Here is a 22,138-nt window from a genome sequence, read left to right as displayed (position 1 = left end):
TAATTTTTCTGCTCAAATTTCAAGAAGTTCTTAGTCATTTTCATGAAGATTTAGCAGAAGAAGATGAATTTGTATTTAGCAGAATGTGTTGTATCGTACAAAGACTGCAAACAGTGGAGGAGAGAGTTGAGGATCTTGTCCGGGATCTTCACTGACTTTTTTTCCTTATCACCCACAACTCTCCACCATCCTGAGCTGCCTTCCCTTTGTCTGTAAAAAAAAAAAAAAAAAAGTCAGAGCCAGAGTTAGAGATACAGATGAATGGTACAGTAGACATTAAGATAGAAGAGACATTTGGCTGTTGTGTGTTTGTTATATGCAACATTAAAAGGTCTTGATAGAATTTTCTGATATCCTTAAAAAATTCTCCTTAGATCTTTGACTTCTAAAGAAGTAGAGATACATATTGTTTTTTTTTAAATTTATGTACCTCCTTAAGTGAGATAACAATGTTTTATTGAAGATTTCCAAGACGTCCAAATTAAATCAGTTTTTACGATTATCTCAGTCAGGGCTGGGAATATGACATAGTGGTAGAGTGCTTGCCTCACATACAGGAAGCCCTGGGTTCAATTCCTTAGCACCACATATATAGAAAAAGCCAGAAGTGGTACTGTAGCTCAAGTGGTAGGGTGCTAGCCTTGAGCAAAAGAAGCTCAAGGACAGTGCTCAGGCTCTGAGTTCAAGCCTCAGGACTGGCAATAACAACAACAAAAACAACAACAAAGATTATCTTAGACTATTGTTAATTATCATCACTTTTCTCAAGTTAAAAAGTATCTTTAAAAACCAGGTACCAGTGGCTTACACCTAGCTACTCAGGAGGCTGAGATCTAAGGATCATGGTTTGAGGCTAGCAGGGGCAGGAAAGTCCGTGAGATTCATCCCAATTAACCACCAAAAATCCAGAACTAGAGCTATGGCTCAAATGGTAGAGAGCTAGCTTTGAGCAAAAATTTTCAGGGACAGCATCCGGGCTCTGAGTTCAAATCCTAGGACTGGCACACATACAAAATACCTTCCCCCCACAAAAGGAAGCTTCTTCCCCTGCATTGCTGTTTTTATATATGCTAACTTCAGTGTTTAGCTTGCTAAATGTAAAAACAAAACAAGCAAAGAAAAAACTGACAGGAATTAGAATTGTTACTCTTAGAAAACTTGAGTAGTAATTTATCTTGGCAACCTTTCTCCCCAGCTCCCCTCTCTCTCTTTCTCTTCCATGGTGCTTTCTTTCTCACCTTCCAACTTACTGCGTACTAGGCAACATGCTGGGCACTGTGACCAGCAAGATGAATATGGGCACTTCCTTTTTGCAAGGGGCTCTGTCTTGTGGTGGTGGTCTGTATCAGAGCCGCAAGTCTCCCAAATCCTATCTCAGTGGTTCTCGCATCATGAATATTTATGTTTTAACAGAGCAAATGTTTCCCCTTTGTTCTAATAGGCTTTTGATAATAAGGTCTTCTCTTTAAGTATGTAATATATCATCTTACATAGTCTCCATCATCTTTTACAGCCTTACCATTTTAATATAAGAAAATGATCAATGAAAATGGTCTTAGAATTTCTCTAATCGACTGGAGGGGAAAAACTAAAATCAATAGTTGGAATTTAGTATTTTTTTTAAAATTGTGTGTGGTACTGAAATATTTTTTTTTGTGTTCACTGAACTTTTCTATCATTTTTGGGGGGTCTGTTTTGTAGCTAACAAGTAGTCTTTCATATCAGAGATATCCAACTATTTGGAGAAAAATTCTTTCTTTTATTAATTTTCACCCTTGTTAGTGGTTTTCTTGTTAAACTTGAATTTGTCACTTCCTTCAAAATAATATGATTTATTTTTACAAAGTAACATGAAAGGACTATTGTTGGATGATAAAAGAGAATGATTTGTGTCCCTCTTTTTCCATGTCTATCTACTAATTCATTATGGTTTAGTTTCTTCCTTCTAAATTATTGTTTATCTGTCAACGGTGAATATAAGGTTGTCATTGATTGTTAGCAGGGTTCTTGTTACAAAGTTTCACGGTAACTATTTATAGTCTTAAATTGAATTATTGCTCTATAAACTATCAGCTCATTAATTTTTCTTTTTAAAATTTTGTTTTTAATGTTATGCTTTATTTACTTGCCACTTTTTTCTTGCCTTTTCTTTTTGCTTTCCTTTATTTATTTTTTTCATTTTACATTACAGACAAATAGAAACTTTCTCCTTTTATCTTTCCCTTCTCTGATTTATGATAAATTTAGTTTCCTTTGGCCTGGCATTTGCTTCAGCAGGCAGTCTTCCTTCAAGTACCTCCCTGATTGATGTGTAATCTTTGATATCTTCCATTAGCCTCCAGGATCACTAAGTTCAAGGCCCCCTTGGAACCTAAGGAGCCCTGCCGAGGAGCTGAAGGCCTTCAGAGTCCTTGGGGTGATTGACAAGGTAATTCTTCAGTGTCTCTTCAAGAGTTCAGTCATAAATTGACTACATGCTGACACTCTGTCTTTGAAGCTTTGGATCTTAAGGATATGAAACAAAAGGAGAAAATGACTCAAATGCATCTGCACTTTAAAATAACAAAAGCAGAAGAGAAAAAGCTTTTATCTAAGCAATTCATGTAAGGTCATGCAAAATATATTTGAACACAAGGAGAAGGTGCATATTTGTTGGCATTCAGTTGAGTAAGGGGTTTTATTTTATGAAAGTGTTATAGTATGGAAAAGTACTTTGTGTTATTTAAACTTGTGATCAACATTATACTTTTTATTTTTTTGGTGTCCATCATGGGTCTTGAACTCAAGGCCTGGGCTCTGTCCCTGAGTTTCTTTTACTCAAGGCTAGCATGCTACCACTTGAGCCACCACTCTATTTCTGGCTTTTTTGGTGCTTAATTGGAGATAAGATTCTCACAAACTTTCTTGCTTGGGATAGCTTGGAACATTAATCCTCAGATCTCAGCATCCACTGGTATGAGCCAGTAGTGCTCCCTTAGGTACAATCATTTTATGGTTAAAAACAAAGGGTATGTTTCCTAATAACTACCATTTATTGAGTACCTACTATGTGGCATCCTTAAATTAGGCATTTTACATAAAACAATTTATTTAAACCTTCTCATAATCCCATAATTTTTATCTTGGTGGGCAAGTTATATTAAAACACATGAGCTGAATCCACAACTCAGAGTGTAGGAGAGTGCTAGGCTTCCAGCCTGAATCTTTGTTGACTCCCAAATCTGTGCTTTTCCCATTATACTAGTTCTCTACACACAACACATACACTTATACACACACTACTATATTTGGAATAAAAATACATGAACAGAAATATCTGCCAATGAGTACATGTAAGTTTGATGATATCACAGATTAACAAAAATTAATATTTTATAATTAACTATCAGTTTACAAGTATAATTTAAAAACCCCAGGCTATAAAGCTGTGTTTTAAATATATTTGAGCATTTACCATCAAATAAAATCATATTTAATATTAACATGTAAGACATCTTTTTGGAAGAACTTTAGTGCTCATTTGTAATTTAATGTTCATTGAGTACTTCTGCTCTCATGTATGCATGTGATTCCATGTTACAACTGGACAACATAAAACACATCTCAAACAATTTAGATAATAACTCATAGTTTGAAGTATTCAAAGGGGACATTAAATCAATATTCCTTGAATCTGGTAGTGTTTTATTCCTACAAGCACTAACTTTTTTTTCAAATAAATTTATTTAAACAAAGTTTTACCTTAATCTACTAAATGTTAAGACTCGTTTGTGTGAGAGTGTGAAATATTCCCTCAACCATGTTTTCTCTAGCTGCTTTAGAGTGGAGAACATTGTGTTTGAGTGTAGGGAGAAAGAAAAACGTAATTGAGAGGTTGCTAGGCTCTTCAATTTTAGTGCAAATAGTCTCCTTCTCTCCCTCTTTTTTCTTTGTTTTGTTTCAGGCAGGGTCTTACCATGTAGCACGGGCTGGCCTTGAATTCAGGGGTCTCCTGCCTCAGCTTTTCAAATGCTGGGATTACAATTGTGTGCCACCATGTCTGGCTAAGTCTTCTTTCTGATGTTTAGTTCACCCCCCACCTTTAAAAAAAAAAAAGATTTGCTTCTTTTGCTACAGTCTGACTTTCATTGATATGCTGTAAACTTCAAGTCACTTTGAACTGCTAGCAGTAGACATGAGTCTCACAGGTTTGCACAAATATGGAGTTTTGACATTGAAGAATTCCTAAATTCTATGCTAAGACGCAATTTGTTACTGCTTTGTTACCTGGGAAAGTATGTTTAGCACTTAGCAGATACCATTTTTTAAGTAGAGATAAGGAACCATATGCTTTGGAATTAGTAAACTTTGAAAATAATATCTTAAAATATATAATATACCCACTTGTGAAAATATTAAGTAGGTAAATTTTTAAAGATGTGGTTTGTTATCCAAGATAAATTTATTTCTACTGTACTGAGGAATACAGTTGGGTTTTCGAAACTTGGAGTTTGGAAGAGAAGTGTTAAATAAATTTAAAAGCCCATGCTGGGTGCTGGTGGCTCATGGCTGTATTCCTAGCTACTCAGGAGGCTGAGATCTGAGGATTGTGGTTCAAGGCCAGCCCAGCAGGAAAGTCCAAGTGTCTTATCTCCAGTTAACCACCGGAAAAGTGGGTCTGTGGCTTAAAGTGCTACCCTTGAGAAAAAGAGTTCAAGACAGCACTCAGACCCTGATTTCAAGCCCCATGACTGACCCCTCCCCTGAAAAAACCCTAGAAAATATATGGAATACTTTGGTTTTCATACAACATGTTTCTCTGTTTCATTATTGTATTTTTTCATTATTAATTATTTTGAGTGTTGGTTAACTTAGGAAAATATAATTCTGTATGGAACTGTGTACAAAAAAGGGTTTTATAAACTTTAATGTAGAATGAAAATAGAGCAAAGTGATTTATTGATGTCTAGGCTGTAAGTTCAGTGGAAACAATATTGTGCTTTCTTGTTTCTAAATTAATTCTTTGAATTTAAAATAAAACCGCGGGCTGGGGATATGGCCTAGTGGCAAGAGTGCCTGCCTCATATACATGAGGCCCTGGGTTCGATTCCCCAGCACCACATATACAGAAAATGGCCAGAAGTGGCGCTGTGGCTCAAGTGGCAGAGTGCTAGCCTTGAGCTGGAAGAAGCCAGGGACAGTGCTCAGGCCCTGAGTCCAAGACCCAGGACTGGCAAAAAAACAAAAACAAAAATAAAATAAAACCGGGAGCATAATGAGTACTTAATAACTACCTGAATGAATGAATGGAGTTTTGAAATAATCTAAAATGAATTGTCTACAGAGTGACACCTACTGGTATAATAAGAGACTGCTACCTAGTGCCTTCATACAAGGTCAGTTTCTTTTTTTTGAGACAAACCATTTAATGCACTTATGAGAAATTTCAGTTTGTATAAACAAAAAAGCATAAAAATGTAAGGCACGGTGAATAAGTACTATGTAAACTGGCCAAAACTGGACAAGGAAAGTAAAATTCAAGAAATATAAAATCCTCCTAAGTCACCATTTTTCCCTTTCTGTGATAATCAGGAAAGTTTCTAGTTAAATTCTTTTATACACTTGTACTTCTAAGGAGAAAAGATTCAGATCGCCTTTATACAACTTTATCTTTACTTAATAACCAAGTGTTTGAGATGAAATGCCATCTCCAATTTAAAGACAAATCAGAGGGGCCAGGTTAGAACAAGGTCAGTTTCTACTCAGAGGGACCATAATTTTATAGCTGTATGTTGGTTTAGTATTCAAACAGAAGTGAATTATTTTCTGATCCTTAATTGGGATTATAAAATCCTTCATTAACATAGTTATGAAACAAGGAATTTAAGATTAGGGCTCTTGGAATATAAAGAAACTAATGTGCATTCAGTTGTACGAATGACTGGGCTGGGAGAGAAATGCATCACTCAAGATGCAGTTTATTCACAAACCTAGTTTTTAAATAACTCCTTTGTACAGATACTTAGAGATAATAAAAATATAATTAAAAAAAGAATGATCAGGCTATGCCCTCAAAACCATATTACAGAAAAAAGAGCTCAACATGAAATGTTTAACCTGATAAAGTCATGTGTGGTTTTCAAACATTTGAGAGCTGTCCTGGGTAGAGAAACTATATCATATTTTGTCTTAATCTTGAGTGTTAAAGGAATGTTAATTATAACAAGAAATACAAGCTAGGATCATCTCAGAGAAACTGGGATATATGGGTCATTGGGAAAAAGACAGTAAGAATACAATTAAAACAAAAGTAGCTCCAGAAAAATAAAGAAAAGTAGTTCATAATGAGAAATGTTTCAAGAATTAGTATCTTCACCAAAAAGATCTTCTGAGCTTCTTCTTATTAGAGATACACAGGGAAGGACTGAAGGGTCAGTAATGGGGATGTTGTACAGAGAATTCAAGTGTGTGTTGTGTGTGTTTGTATACTAGGGCTTGAACTCAGGGCCGGGGTGTTGTTCCTTAGCTTTATGCTTTACCATTTGAGCCACAGCTCCATTTCAGCTTTATAGGGGCTAGTTGAGATAAGAGTCTCATGGTGTTTCATGCCTGGGCTGGCTTCAAAACATGATCTTAAGATCTCAGTCTTCCGGTATCTAGGATTATACTCAAGACCCATTGGTTCATGGCTACTTTTTTACATTTTGGTATACATTCCTGTTTTTATCTATTTATTTTTGTGTGTGCACACACACACATCTATGAAGGTCTCTTTAGTATGAATTTCAAGTTAGGTGATAATGATATAAATATGTAAATCAATGACTTGGAAACTTTTACTTGTTATTTAGTGGGATCTCCTTCTTTGCCTTTCTCACCAGAAGTAGTATGAGAGTCTTCCTGGTTTCAGGGTCTGATTTCAGAACAAGTGTGCATCTTCTGTAAGTTCCTGTTCTTCTGCTAGATCTGAATTTAACCCCCTTCTATGTTCTACTTATATTTGTATGCCTGTAGCATCACACCTATTAAACTGCCCTTCTCCCATGCTGAACTTTCTGATAACTGTAGGGCAGAGACCAGGTCTGGTGTGTTGATTGTTGTTCTTCATGTGTTGTACTGTGCTTGCATTTATCAGGCTTTCAGCAAATATACATTTAATTGATTGGTTGAAGTTTAATATCTAATCACAGGGTTGGATACCTACATACAAGTATTTTTGTTTGTTTTGGGGTTTGTTAGTACAGGGTCTTGAACTGAGGGCCTTGCAGTTGTTTGGCTTGTTTGTTTAGCTGACGCTCTACCACTTGAGACATGTCTTTGGTTGTTTTTTTTATTGGTTATATTTGCAGATGGAGTCTTATGGAGTTTTCTACTTGGGCTGGCTTTAAGCCATGATCTTTTGGATCTCAGCCTACTGAATAGCTAGGATTACAGGTATGAACCTTTTAGGGAGGGGCGGGGAGGTGCCACTGGCCCTTGAACTCAAGGCTTTTGAGTTCTTTACTGAGCTTTTTTACTCATGACTGGTATGATGTTCTACCGCTTGAGCCACACCTACAGTTCTTGTTTAATTTTATGTCTGCCATTGATTGTTTTCTACTGTGTTTTCATTCTTTTTCTTTTTATTTTTTTTTCAAATTTTTATTATCAAACTGATGTATAGAGAGGTTACAGTTTCATACGTTAGGCATTGGGTACATTTCTTGTACTGCTTGTTACCTCATCCCTCATACCCCCCTCCTCCCCTCCCCCTTTCCTTCCCCCCCCCGAAGTGTTCAGTTCACTTACACCAAACAGTTTTGCAAGTATTGCTTTTGAAGTTGTTTGTCTTTTTTTACCCTGTGTCTCTCAATTTTGGTATTCCCTTTCAATTTCCTAGTTCTAATACCAGTATACACGGTTTCCAATATACTCAGATAAGATTAGAGATAATGTAGGTACAACCACAGGAAGGTGATACAAGAACATCATCAATAATAGAAGCTACAGATACACATGGGACGTTGAAAGTAGTTACAACTGTGATGTAACAATTGTTTCCATAGCATGGAGTTCATTTCACTTAGCATCATCTTATGTGTTCATAAGGGTATAGCTATTGGGCTCCTGTGATCCTCTGCTGTGACTTGCCTAAACCTGTGCTAATTATTCCCAATAAGGGAGACCATAGAGTCCATGTTTCTTTGGGTCTGGCTCACTTCATTTAGTATAATTTTTTCCAAGTCCTTCCATTTCCTTACGAATGGGGCAATGTCATTCTTTCTGATAGAGGCATAAAATTCCATTGTGTATATGTACCACATTTTCCTGATCCATTTGTCTACTGAGGGGCATCTGGGTTGGTTCCAGATTCTTGCTATGACAAATTGTGCTGCGATGAACATTGTTGTGCTTTTCATTCTTTTTATAATTTCCTTGTAGAGCTGTTTGATTATTTTTTATTTTTGTCCATTGTGGGGCTTGAAAGCAGAGCCCGGGTGCTGTCCGTGAGTTCTTTTGCTCAAGGCTAGCACTCTACCACTTTGAGCCATAGCTTCACTTCTGATTTTTGAGTGGTTAATTAGAGATAATAGTCTCACAGGACTTTTTGGCCTGGGCTGGCTTTAAACCACAATCCTCAGATCTCAGCCTCCTGAGTAGCTAGGATAACAGCCATGAGCCACAGGTGCCTGGCTGCCTCACCATTTCTTTGATTCCCTTTCTCATCCCCAAATCAGACAAACATGTATACAAGATAAGGGGTACAGAAATAAAAAAAACAACAGTGACAACAGGGGGCAAACCAAAGGGGGAAAAACCAAAAGAAAAAAAATAACTATATACAATTCAATTGGGGAAAAAAGGAACCTCTGTTACCATATCTTATAGTTCATTTCAGTTAATATCATTTTATAAGGTCATATGTACATAGCTATTGAGCTATTGTGGTCCTCTGCTAGAACTATCCTAGACATATACTAATTATTACAAATGAGGGAAACCAGGCAGCCTATGTTTCTTTGAGTCTGATTTACTTCACTTAATATGATTTTTTTCAAGGTATTTTCTTTGGAATTGGATCCAGTCTGCCTTGGTCATCACCTCCTTAGTTGGTGATGTATTGATTGACACAAAAATGTCTCTGTGTCCATTATTATTATAAATGAGCTTTCTTTTTTCTTTTTTCTGGTGGTGTTATGGTTTGAACTCAAAGCCCCACACTTGCTCACCATGAACTCTACCACTTGAGCCACATCCCCAACCCTGAATTGAGCATCTGTTAACTGACTACCATAAATGCTATGTAATAAAGAGTACTATGCAGATATATTTGGTGCTTTTAGAGACTTCTTTCAGTTTTTAGTCTGTTGAAACATATGTGTAGAGCATATCTATCATAAGAATGAAGTTATTAAACTAGGTTATGAATGGACAGTAAAACAGGTCACATCAGCTTAGAGTATCAGTTTTTTCCCCCTATCAAATGCAAATAAGGACCCCAAGCTAGGTATAATAGAATATAGTTTCTTTTGAATTAATTTTCATCTAAATTTAACAGTGTCAGGTCATCATGTCAAATTACTTCAGAATTTGAGCCAGAGAAATAGAACAAATAGATTTACTATGGAATTTTGAATGGCTGTGCTGAACTTGAGCCTATAACTTTAGAGTTTTAACCTCTTGTTAGCATAATGTCTTTATGGCCTTGTGCCAGTTCTTCACAAAAAAATAGAAAACCAACAAAATGATGATAACAAAGGTGTAGAGATCTAGCTTTTGAAGCATTTGGATCTGAGAAGAGCTTCCTAAGTGGTTGTTTTTCCTAGCTTAGCTCTTTAGTAATTCTGTTTTAAACCCAATTTCTTTGTCTTTTATTTTCTGCCTTTTTCTATGTTTATATGCAGTCTTCTTACAAAGGCACACCATGTCCTTTGGAAACAGGCTTTGTGAAGTAATAGATATATAGGCTTGGTGTTTGAAAAAATTATACAAAGGTAAATGCATTTTTTGTATATGTATATATATAAAAGACATTTCTGTGTTAGGTATATTGTTCAAATCATTCACCTCAAATCCAAGTAAGATTCATTACTGAGGGAGGTGTCACCTTCATTGATATTTGGCTCATAGGAATGTAAGATATTTTATATTCATGTTTGTAGTTGAGATAATTGCTCCCTGTATTATTTACTGGAGAATTATCTGTATTTTGTATTGCTGTAGGGCAGGACTAGATTTAGTTATTTGTCCTGTTATACAGGGGGTTTGGCCTAGAGACTTGTTGGTAGAAAACAGATAAGCATCTGTCATTCTCCATCTGTGTGTGTGTGTGTGTGTGTGTGTGTGTGTGTGTGTGTGGTGCTAGGAATGAAGCTACAGTCTCAGTTGCTAACAATTACTTGACTCCTGAGCTATACAGCCTGTCTGCTATTCGTTATCAATATCATATCATGTTGCTTGCTGTAGCTTTGTAGTAAGTCTTGGAGTTGGGTAGTGTTGGTCGTCCAATTTTATTCTTCTTCAATGATGTGTTGACTAATCTAGATCTTTGGCATTTCCATACAAGCTATAGAATCAGTTTGCTGCAATCTGCTGCAGAAACATTTAAAACTTTTATCTGGTCTGATTCTAACATTAGTCTGTCAGACAAACTTTGCCAACTATGTTTCATTGCCCTCTGGAGGAATGAAACAATGTAGGCATAATTAGCTTTGAAGCTGGAGTAAATTGTATTTGCAAATCTGTTTTAGAAGTACCCAAATACTTATTTTCTCTTTCTAATACTGAGATTTTATGATTCATAATATATTGTTAACATTTCTTGGGAGATATGTGATTCAGGTAGCATTTGCTTCATTTTATTTTATTTTATTTTTGCTGGTTCTGGTGCTTGAATTCAGTGTTTGGGCACTGTCCCTGAGCCTTTCTGTGCTCAAGGCTAGGGTTCTACTGTTACGGGGTTCGAGGGAGGAGATTCCATGTCCCTCCAAAAGTCCACCACTCAGAGACAGTCTCAGGCAAAATGATGGATTTATTGGGGAAGCAAAAAGTGAACTGACTGGCCAGGGATGCAGCACAGACTCGGAAGCTGAAACTGTGACCATAAAAAGCAGACTTAACCAGCCAGGGACATAGTGCAGACTTGGAAGCTAACACTGTGACCCTTAAGAGTCCTCGAGCTGGGGCTTATAAGGGTATAGCACATATGTAGGGGGTTGACTCGGGGTAGAGCCAGCAACAAACAAGTGAAGCAAGCCATTTACAGAAGAAGAATTTTGTGGTCAGATTGACCTAATATTTAACTTCATTTTAACAGCTGCTACCTTGCTTCCCTAAACAAGATGGAGTCAGCTGTACTCCCTACAACACTAATACTTAAGCCACAGTGCCACTTTTGGCCTTTTCTGAGTAGTTTATTAGAGATAAGAGTCTCACAGACTTTTCTGCCTGGGCTGGCTTTAAACTGTGATCCTCAGATCTCAGCTTCCTGAGTAGCTAGTATTACAAGTATGAGCTACAAGCGCATGGCTTATTTTTAATTATCATCACAGTGACAAACTGTGATCCTTAAAAAAACCAGCATGATGATTATCCAAGTTATTGAGTATTCATAGGTGTAAGTTGAGTTCACCTGGGGCATTCACAAACACAATACAGTATTATGTTAGGTTATAGAAAGTGTATGTAATAATACTCAAAGGTTATGGTTGAATTATTTAAGTTTAAATAGGGGAGAGTACAAATGGGCCTTATTATGACAGTTCTTAAGTGCATAAATGTTGTAGTAATGCCTTCATTTCAAATTAATTTATAATAAATTATGTATGGTAGTGAAAGCTTTGAAAAAACATCTGGATTAAGATTTTAATTAACACAAACTAAGTGCATCTGTTGTCATTTTAAATCTAGATTTAAGATGCTTTCTGTATAATTTTTTACAAATATTTAGTATACCAGTTTTCTTCCATATTTCAAACATTTTTTTGAAAAGCAGAAAGCAGAGATGAATCACAAGGAAATTTCATACTACTGAAAATCTTTTTTTTTTTTTTTTTTGCCAGTCCTGGGCCTTGGACTCAGGGCCTGAGCACTGTCCCTGGCTTCTTCCAGCTCAAGGCTAGCACTCTGCCACTTGAGCCACAGCGCCGCTTCTGGCCATTTTCTGTATATGTGGTGCTGGGGAATCGAACCTAGGGCCTCGTGTATCCGAGGCAGGCACTCTTGCCGCTAGGCTATATCCCCAGCCCCTGAAAAATCTTTTAAGGTGAATATATTCCAGGCATTCAGTATTATAATTGAATAAAGCTAAATTTTTGAGATCTTCGTTTTTGTAAGCCACTGTAGCATATTGCTTTTTTATATGAAGTAGTGTGGTGAATGCGATTGTTACCTCAAATAGATGACTTTTTAATTTTGAGCCCAGGCTGGCCTCAAAGTTTTGATCTTCTTGCCCTAGTCTCCTAAGTGTTGGCATCTACCACTGTGACAGGCTAAATGACATTTCTGAGTAGCCAGGTATCATAGTTTTTAACTGCCATTTTGTGAATTTTGTTAAACATACCACCAAATATGTTCTCCTTTTCTAACATTTGGAGTATAGGTGTGATATTATCCAGAAAATCAAGCATTTCAAAATAAAGTGCTTTATTTTTATGACTGAATCAACAACATAGGCCTTTCAGAGACCTTACATTTTTATATTGCATTATACTCAGCACATGTTTATTTTGAATAAAATTGTAGGTGATTTTTAAATATTAGTTTCTATTTTTCCTTTAAAAAAGTAATCACACAATGACTTAAGTCTTTCTCTTGTCTTTCTGTTGAGCTCTCAGAGTCCCCAGTGACCTTGGGTGCTTTCTCTGTGGGGTGACTGATGGTTACTGACGCTGCTGTGCATTTTCTGGTAGTTTGCCTGTTGCCTGCCTCTGGGTTCATCATCCCCCTTATGCTGACTTAGGCAGTATTTCTTCAGTCTCTTATCTTGGGGCTTTGATGCATATGTTCTGAAGGTGGCCACAGTGACTTTGGGTAGCAGCAGATGGTAAACCTTCAGGCTGCCACCGGCTAAACTGGTGTTAAGTTGGAAAGTTAACGTTTGATGAAGAATCAGTAGTGCATATGAAAGAGCTTTCACTGCTGAAATATCTTTTAATTAAAAAATTAGCATACTAAAACCTTTGCAAATGTTTGGGCATTTAAAGAAAATTAAAATTAGGTATTTTCTTATAGATAAAATATTTACTGGCTCAGGTTTATGTTACTTGTTCTTAACCTGGTTCATTTTCCTTTGTTCCCAGCTCATTTTTGCAGTAGTTAAGACAACTAAGATAATTAGATAAATTGAAATAGGGATATTTTTAGGAATTACCATGTTTGGACAGACATTTAAACTATACTTTAAATTATGCTAATTAGAATTTTAGTTATTAAAATAGTGTAGATTTTGAGTACCGCCTTTTTGGTTGTGTTTGTTGCCATCTGCCTCTGGATTAAATAGAAACATGAAGAGAAGGGGTAACATTGATCAAGACATATTGTATTCATAAACTGACATGTTTCATCAAAAATTAGAGACAGGAAGTTAAAAAAGTTATCTTATTTTGTTCCAGGTTGGAATTGTAACTCTCCAGGTTAACCTCCACTTCTCAAAGAAACAACTTGATTGGTTCATGCTGTGAGAGATGTTCCCACATAGTCTGTTCTCATTGCTGTTCTTCATCCAGTAGCTTCTGATGGGCTGATGCTGTGGGCAGAGTATCATTTGCTTTTGGAGTTGTGGGAAGTTGTACAGGGAATGTTGTTAGCTTTGAGATACCAAAGAGAGAGACTAAGAGCCCAGTAGAAATGTGCACTGAAGGTCACCTGCTACCCTGCTTTGTTTTCTGGTAGTTGAATTTCTATCAGATGCTTTATGAAAAGAAGGCGAAGAATTAATGATTAATAATGAGAATACATTTTGAGTATTCTATACAAAATGGGATGGGTTTATGGCTGAAAATATGAATACATTTTGGTTATCATTGTGTGGAATTAGAGGTTAGCAAAATGCACTGCTGTAGTTTTTGTTGTTTAAAACTCTTTGTGTAGAAGGTGATCATTGCCAACCCTTGTAATATTATCAACACAAGGCTAGTGGCCTGATGCTTGTGGAGTGTGGACTGTTTTGGAAAGAGTACAGGCCAGTATGATTTTATTTATCTGAAACTATGTTGAGGAAAACAGTCCTGTTTGCATAACTGGGCTTGTAAACTTTCTGTAGCTTATTTATTCTTTCAATCCCATCCCTTCTGGGATATTTGTATGTGTATGATTTCCCAGCAGTATAACTTGCACAGATGAAGTCTCATCCAGATTGTATCCAGCAGACATGGACAATGACACCTGAATGAGGGACAGCCTGGATTTGTCATATAGGACAAACTCTTAGCCTTTAACTACTCTTGTCCTAGAGTCCTGTGAATTGCCACTAGAGAGAGAGAGACTTTTCCTTAAATTACACAGGTAATCATTCTTTTTAAATGAATTAGCTGAAATCATTTTCAGAGAATTTCTACACTTCCAGTGTTAACATTTAAATACCAGAAAAAAATATCATGACTGGGGCAATAGCTCCCATGTCAGTATTCTCCATATTTTTGTAGCAGGGTCCATAGAAATGTATTTCTTTTCTTCTCACCAAATTTATTCTGTTACATGTTCAAAAAAATCATATTTGATTATTTTGGTATACTTTCTTCCCTGTCTTAGCAAAGGTAATACCTTGTTAAATATTAGGTTTTCCCTATTCTGGTTAACAATAGAAGCAACCCCCCCCCCCGCCCCGCAGCAAAAAAGCCTCCACAAACCTTCAGATCTATAATCAGAGGTAGCTTTTCCTACTACTGCTATGAAAGAACAGTGGGCAAGTTTTCCGACAGACAAGGCTAGTCCTAAAGGGATAACTTACCCAAGTTACCTTTTCTTTTTTCCCTACCTCTCTATTTAGGAGCATTCTCTATATTGGTGTGGGTGAAGATGGAGTAATCTCTTTTGTTAGACCATATGCTAATATAGTACTGATAAGTAAGTGTGAAAAATGAAAGGAAGAAATACATTAATTGTACTCTTTCAGTAAGGTGTGCCATCCAAGGTAATTATTTCTTGACAGTTGTAGTTATAGTGCTTGTTTTATCATGAAATAAAAGATGGATTTAGGAGCCTTTTATTGGAAAGACAATTGTATCAAATTAGTACAAATTAGATTTTTGTCTTTATAAAGGTGAGCAAACCCATGAGCAGTTTATAAATTGATGTGTTCTAGCCTACAAATGAAAAAATCCTGTTTGAGGGTTAAAGAAGCTATTATTTTGTCCTTTGTACTGACAGCTTCATTACAGATTGGCCTACTGTTGGCATTAAAAAAATGTTTGGCTCCTTATGATCTTTGTGCATGCAACTATAATATTAATGCAGCGCCATAGCACTGTTCATTAAGAAATGACTTTAAATGAGGTTGAGGCGTGTAAATTTGGAAAGATACAGATGTTAAATGCAGTCGTTTTTCTTTGTGTACAGCCGTATGGCTAATAATTTCCAAGTGGCTAAAGCTCTTGTTAGCAGGAGTGTTGGTGTGTTAAGAATGGCTCTATAAATAACTTTAAGAACTCAAGTTGAAGGTGCTTCTTTTAAAGACTATTGTTAACTAAACATTATTGCCAAACAGATGGAAAGCATTCACCAGCCTGATGTTTTTAGGTCTAATTATATTATCACCAGCCCTGTACGGCTCAGTTGAAGAGGTGTATCCAGAGGCCAATTTATAATCATTTAGCCAACACCTGTTTGGGAGAAATTGACAGTCAAAGGGCACATTTAAAAAAATCACATATGTTCTTGTGTTTATTGCCTCAATGTGAACATTGTCTAGTTGCAAACAAACTTGGTAGGAGAAGACAGTACATGTAAACAGCACAGCACTTTCCAGCCTTGTTTATCTGTCTTAATTTTGTCTTTTTATCTGATCCGCTTCATGCTTCTTGGCTAAGTGAGACTAGTAAATAGATATCGCTCCTGATTTATGCATGAATATCATGTTCAGTCAATTGTAAGAGGCCTATGGTAGGAAAAAAATCGTGAATTGTACAGTTTCCATACCTTTTACCTTGGGAGTAGGCAGTGTCAGGCCTGTGGCCTGTATGCGACCCTCAAAATGATTTGGTATGGGACAGAACAGACCCAAAAGCTTCTTGTGGGCTGCCTGCCTGAACTGATACTTTTGTGTGTGGCCTGTGAATGATGTTATAATATCCAAATGACCCTTAGCAGAAAAGAGATTTTGTATTGGATATATCTTTTATTTCATACAGATGTATTTTACTCACATGACCAGCTTTATGATTATTGACTTAAAAGTGTCACAAGTTGATATAAAAATAAATGAACATGGGGCAAAGGGCGAGGTGCAGAAAGGGAAGAAAGAAGGTGAATAAATTGCAGTATGGTACTTGGTGTACATTATGGGGAAAATGAACTTGCAACTTGTGGGCAGGGATGGGAGGGGTAAACTGGAGGAAAGCAAAGGAAGGGGTGACATTGTTCAATAAAGAACAATACTCATTGCCACTTATGAAATGGTAACTCCTCCTATGTAACACATAATAATAACAATAAAGTTATTTATAAAAAGAAAACTCTGATCCCTTCAGAGTGTTGAACTCTTTTTTTTTTTTTTTTTGGCCAGTCCTGGGCCTTGGACTCAGGGCCTGAGCACTGTCCCTGGCTTCCTTTTGCTCAAGGCTAGCACTCTGCCACTTGAGCCACAGCGCCACTTCTGGCCGTTTTCTGTATATGTGGTGCTGGGGAATCGAACCCAGGGCCTCATGTATACGAGGCAAGCTCTCTTGCCACTAGGCCATATCCCCAGCCCAGAGTGTTGAACTCTTCAAAAGAAAAAAAAAGAATATTGACTTAGTTGAAATCCTTTTATACAACTACTTCAAAATAATAAGAATTAAAACCAAATAAACGAGACTTAAAGCATCCTAAATATCTTCACTGGTTTAACAGATGGTCATTGAGTTCTCCTTTACAGAGATGACCATAATGCCTCCATTTGCATTCACTAAGTTAATTTAACTTTTAAGGCCCAGAGTTCTGTGAATGCTATTCCTAAAACCTGAAGGTTCAAGAATTGCGGTAAATATAGCACAGAGCCTAAGTAAAGAGAGAATATGTTTCTCCTGTCTGAAAATAATTGAAGTATAAACCTTTTGTTGTAGTGTTTTTCTCCTCTTCTTCTGATGTACTTATATTACAGTTTTGTAGGTCAGAGATGTGAAACCAGTCTCTGTGGGCTAAAATCTAGGTGCTGTTGCGTCTGGTTTCCTTACTCTAGACTTAGGTCGCTCTTGGGTTAGGGCACTTACATGGTGAGTGGTGGTATTCAGTTTTACTGGAGGAGGAACAGGTTCTTCATTTTATTTTTGGTGAGTACATGGCTTTGGGGATGAGGAAGAGATGCTATTAGAAGGGACTTGGGGTAGTATTCTATTGGAATGGAAGAAAAGTCAAAGATGAAGTTGTCATTAGTTCTGCAAATTCACCATATTTAAAGTGGGATTTACCATCTTCTCAAACTTGTTCCCCGTTTTGACTCCTCTCTTTATTCTTAACATTCTTTTATTTTTCCCAAGCTGAACGCTTATTTATTTTATTTTTCTTTGACTTTCCTCCCTCCTTTCCCCATCGTAGGCTGGTAGATGGTGCTTGTCAGCCAGCTCTGTGGAGGGGGAAAGACCTCATTTGCGTTTTCCTGGTTTCTGTACTAAAGTTTCCACCGCATCCCATGGCTACTTCAGACTCTGGATGCTTTTGTGCCACCATAACAGATTTGAAAAGTAGCAACAGAGACACTGAGTGGCCTTGGCCTACAATATTTATTATAATCTGGCTGTTTGCAGAAGAAGTTTGCCAGCCTTTCATGTAGTGTGTGGAAATAATAAAAAATTAATCTGGTAGGGTGATTTCTCACCTTGATTTGGCCATCAGGGTGGGGGACCTTGTGTCAGATCATGAAGGGCCTTGAGGTCATCTCATGGAGTTGAGCCTTTCCCCTCAGGGTGAGGTGTGAATGATGAACACCTTGACTGCTATTTTGAGAATCAACCATGGGGCAGCCTGGAGAAAAGAAAATGAGCTGGGAGGCCATTGTTAGCAGCTTGATGAGAGTTAGTCTCTACTTGATTTGAAGAATGAAAAAGCTGCCAAAGGTGGAGAGGCAGCACCAAAGGAGGTCTGAGGTGCCAACTAGAGCTTCAGCTACCCAGTCACATGTAAAAGCAGGTGACTAAAGTAAGAGTTTTAGGAAGTTGGGACTTGAGCAATTTGTTTTTGTTACTTCTTCACACTGTATGTTCCATGAGGAAATATTCTTTGTATGAAACATTTCCTTTACTTTCAGAAATACATTTAAAATGTATCTAGAAAACAGTAACATTTCTAAACTATGGCATTTCAAGAAAGGGATATCATAGTGTGTTTTTGAAGACAATTTTGGTTCTAATAATAGATTCTAAGAAATCTATCCAGATGCTAATAATTTGGAGAGAGGTTAATTCAACTCTTAGTTCCCAAATGCCAAGAGTCAGTATTTAATTGTATTATCATTAAATTATTTCCTATATGTTTTATGTAGGTTTTACTTGTAATGGACACAAGGACAGACCAGACATTCATTTTAAAAGTAAGTAGAGGGCTGGGGATATAGCCTAGTGGCAAGAGTGCCTGCCTCGGATACACGAGGCCCTAGGTTCGATTCCCCAGCACCACATATACAGAAAACGGCCAGAAGCGGCGCTGTGGCTCAAGTGGCAGAGTGCTAGCCTTGAGCGGGAAGAAGCCAGGGACAGTGCTCAGGCCCTGAGTCCAAGGCCCAGGACTGGCCAAAAAAAAAAAAAAAAAAAACAAAAAAAGTAAGTAGAATATTTATTTTTAGTGATTTAAAATCTACTTTCAAGTGATGCTTTTGAGAGGAAAGGTATTTAATATTATTGCGTGGGTGTTTTGAATGCTCTTTTAGGTTTGTGGCTATCTCCCTTTCCATCACAGTTGATAAACATGCTGTACCATACGTTAAAAAAGATGAAATAATTTGGATAAATAAAAGTGCAGTTTTATGCTGTTTAAATGTGTAGTGTATGATTTAAACACACCTCAAGTACAATTTGCATAACTTATAACGATGACAAACAATCTTATATTTGATTTGTAAGAAATAAAATTTTGTTACAGATATTTGGGGAGAAGTATTCTCTACATTCTCTGGTGATATAAATTTAATTTTAATTCATAACTAAATAAGAAAAAATTCTCAATTTCATAACTTGGAAATTGTTCTTAGGATGGGTTATGATAATGCATATGCTAAAAATATCCTGATTTAAGTATTTCCATAGCATCTAGAAGGTGACTTGATGAATTTCATATTTCTTTTTCTGAGGTTTTCTATTTTGTTGATAAGACATGGCAGTAGGTTATACTGACAGGTACTGAACCACATTTGTCTTTAAGACTATTGTTACTTCCCCAGATTTAAAAACCAGGAAGTGACTCAGAGAATTCATATAGCTTGTTTTTTGGAGAAGATTATAAATAATCCAGAATCTGGAATAGTGTTTTAAAGTTGTTTTAATCTAGAGATATCTTTTATGTCTCAGGAATTTTAAGGGATCACACAACGTTTCCTGCTCTAAAGATGTACTTAAGTAAAATAAAACTTAAAAGGTCACAGAGAAATAACTGTGTGTCATCCTGATGACTTAGTTTGAGAGCATCTCTAATAAAAACACTGACCCACGTAATTGATTTTAATGGCAGCTTTGTGGCATCTTCCGTTCTCTGGATTCACGCCAGATGCCATCAGCAGAGCCTCCAGGGACTGAGGGGCATAGAGCAGCAGATGAGTGGTTTCTCTGAAGCCTGGAGTAACTCGGATAGATTAGTTTGGTTGATAAACACAGAGCACAGCAGGCTCCAAAGGCAACTGAGGGTACAACTGACCTTTTTGTTCTCTGTCAGGGTCTAAGGAAAAGCAGTGAATACAGCAGGAACAGAAAGACCATCATCCCCCGCTGTGTGCCCAACATGGTGTGTCTGCACAAGTACATCATCTCTGAGGAGTCTGTATTTCTTGTGCTGCAGCATGCAGAAGGTTGGTTTATGGTTTAGATTGTTTATGAAGAGAAGAACATCACCTGCTTCTCTTTCCAGTTTCCACAGTGTTGCTGTATCCATTCTTCTGTCATTTCATAAGCTCATAAAATATGTGAAACCCACCTAAGGAACTTTTTTCTTATTTCTCCCTTCTGTGTCCCTACTTTGAGCTGTGAGGGCAAAGGAAAGCCCAGTTGATAGCAGGTTTCATAGGACTTAGTATTCTTCGATTGTCCTTCCTACTTCCTCATAGATATCATCTAGTATTCTAATGAGAACTTTAATGTGAATGCATGCTGAGAGAGCTAGATTTCATTTGAGGGATTTTATTTTGTTCTCTGTTCTTTGCTAAAAAGATACATTTATTTTAGATGACTAAAATGAAAAGCATCCCCTGAAGAATTAATTAATTATCTCCTTTTCATTGATGGTGAGGGTGTTTGCTTAACATTTGATATTACCTAGTTATTCTGATCTGAGTTTTTATGAATACAGCCATTGGCATCACATATGGGTACAAAGCAGAGGCACAGGGCTCTGCCTTCAAACTGTTTGTGAAATTTCAGTTCCCTAGCAGAGGGAACAGGTGGCCAAAAATACTATGTTTTGATTTGGGCTGGCCCGTTAGTGTTTGAATTTTATTAAGAATGACTATATACTGCATATGTATGTGTGTGTGTGTGTGTGTGTGTGTGTACGTGCACATATATGTATATAAACTCACTTATATACATTGACTCTTGGAGTTTTAGAAGTATTTCTAAAATAAGGGAAAAGTGAATTATTTTTCATGTTTCATGAAGGCATTTTTGTATTTTGTAGTACTGGGAATAAAATATTCTCATGCTTTACTAATAGGCATGACATCTGAATGTAATACATTTTCCCAGGAAAAGGAGTCATTGCTTTCTGGAATGAGGTCTCTTATGATAACTAATGTAAGAATTTTGATGGGGGCAATAAACTATTAATATTGTTTATTGTAAAGTACAGCACAAGATAACTACAGATGGAGGGAAGACCTCCATATGCAGTATTTAATAGGAAATTCAGAAGGGGCTCCATGGTCTCACAGGTATTAAGAGAGTTAATTGTGTGTGTGAATTGGATAACTAATTCACCTTTGTTCAGACATTATAGACAGCTTTTATCTGAGGATACCAGTGCATTACAGACATTATTGAATTAGAGGTCATGTCATCTGATAGCGAAATACAGCCACCTCTGGTGTGGAACAAAATAACTTGCGTAGTAATAATCCATAATAATTTAGAACAAGGTCAGTAGGATGAATGTAATTATAGTCAATATTCTATTACCCAGTGTGGATTATTCATGTTGGAGATTATCTGTGGCAAATTTTCAATCCTAGCTTATCTTTGTTATTTGTAGCTGCATTTTCCTCCTCTTTCTCCAAGTTCTACTTTACTTTTTCTTCTGCCATCTTCCCAACTTTCTTTAGAACTTTCTTTCTCTTAGAGCTGACTTACGAGTTGGTTTTGCTTTAATACTATGGAACAGTTTTACAATGTCTGAAAGTCAAGTTTTCCACTGCTTAAGCCATCTTTACCTGGTCTCCCTCTCTTTGCTGTTGACCACATAGACCTTTGAGTGGTCACTTGACCACTAGATTTCTTCAGGATTATTTAAACTTGGGAGGAATTTTCTTTTGACTGTTTCATTCATGTGTCTGTTTCTTTTAGAAAAGTTTGTAATACACAGATAGGAAATTATAGTGCAAATAAAAACTTTCAATTCACTTACAATTCCACAAAGTTGTTAAACAGATTCTATTTCAGGTGAATAAGACAGGAAAATATCTTACACTTTTGGAATTTAAGTTCTTGTGGAGTTCAAGCAGAAACAAACAAAAAGTCGATATTGGGTCCTAATAGGAGCTATATTGATCTTTAATTCAGGGAGATATAATAGATAACAGTGAGTGCTGCTTTAGATTAAATGGTCAAGGAGCCCTCTTGGAGATGGT

General features: G+C 36.8%; 1 protein-coding gene across 6 annotated transcripts in view; it reads left to right on the top strand.

The window, feature by feature from the left end:
- Positions 1–22,138, top strand: part of Rps6kc1 (ribosomal protein S6 kinase C1) — a 139,941-nt gene that overhangs the window by 79,815 nt on the left and 37,988 nt on the right. For all 6 annotated transcript variants that reach the window (XM_048356705.1, XM_048356704.1, XM_048356703.1 and 3 more), the window contains 3 exons: positions 2,336–2,428; positions 18,635–18,682; positions 20,017–20,149. In XM_048356705.1, coding sequence (XP_048212662.1) covers positions 2,336–2,428; positions 18,635–18,682; positions 20,017–20,149 — 274 coding nt within the window. The remainder of the gene's footprint in view (positions 1–2,335; positions 2,429–18,634; positions 18,683–20,016; positions 20,150–22,138) is intronic.

This window comes from Perognathus longimembris, chromosome 11, assembly GCF_023159225.1.
Source record: "Perognathus longimembris pacificus isolate PPM17 chromosome 11, ASM2315922v1, whole genome shotgun sequence".
NCBI classification, from domain to species: Eukaryota; Metazoa; Chordata; class Mammalia; order Rodentia; family Heteromyidae; genus Perognathus; species Perognathus longimembris.
The sequence above is the reverse complement of the archived record's forward strand: the minus strand, read 5'-3'. Positions and strand labels throughout refer to the sequence as shown.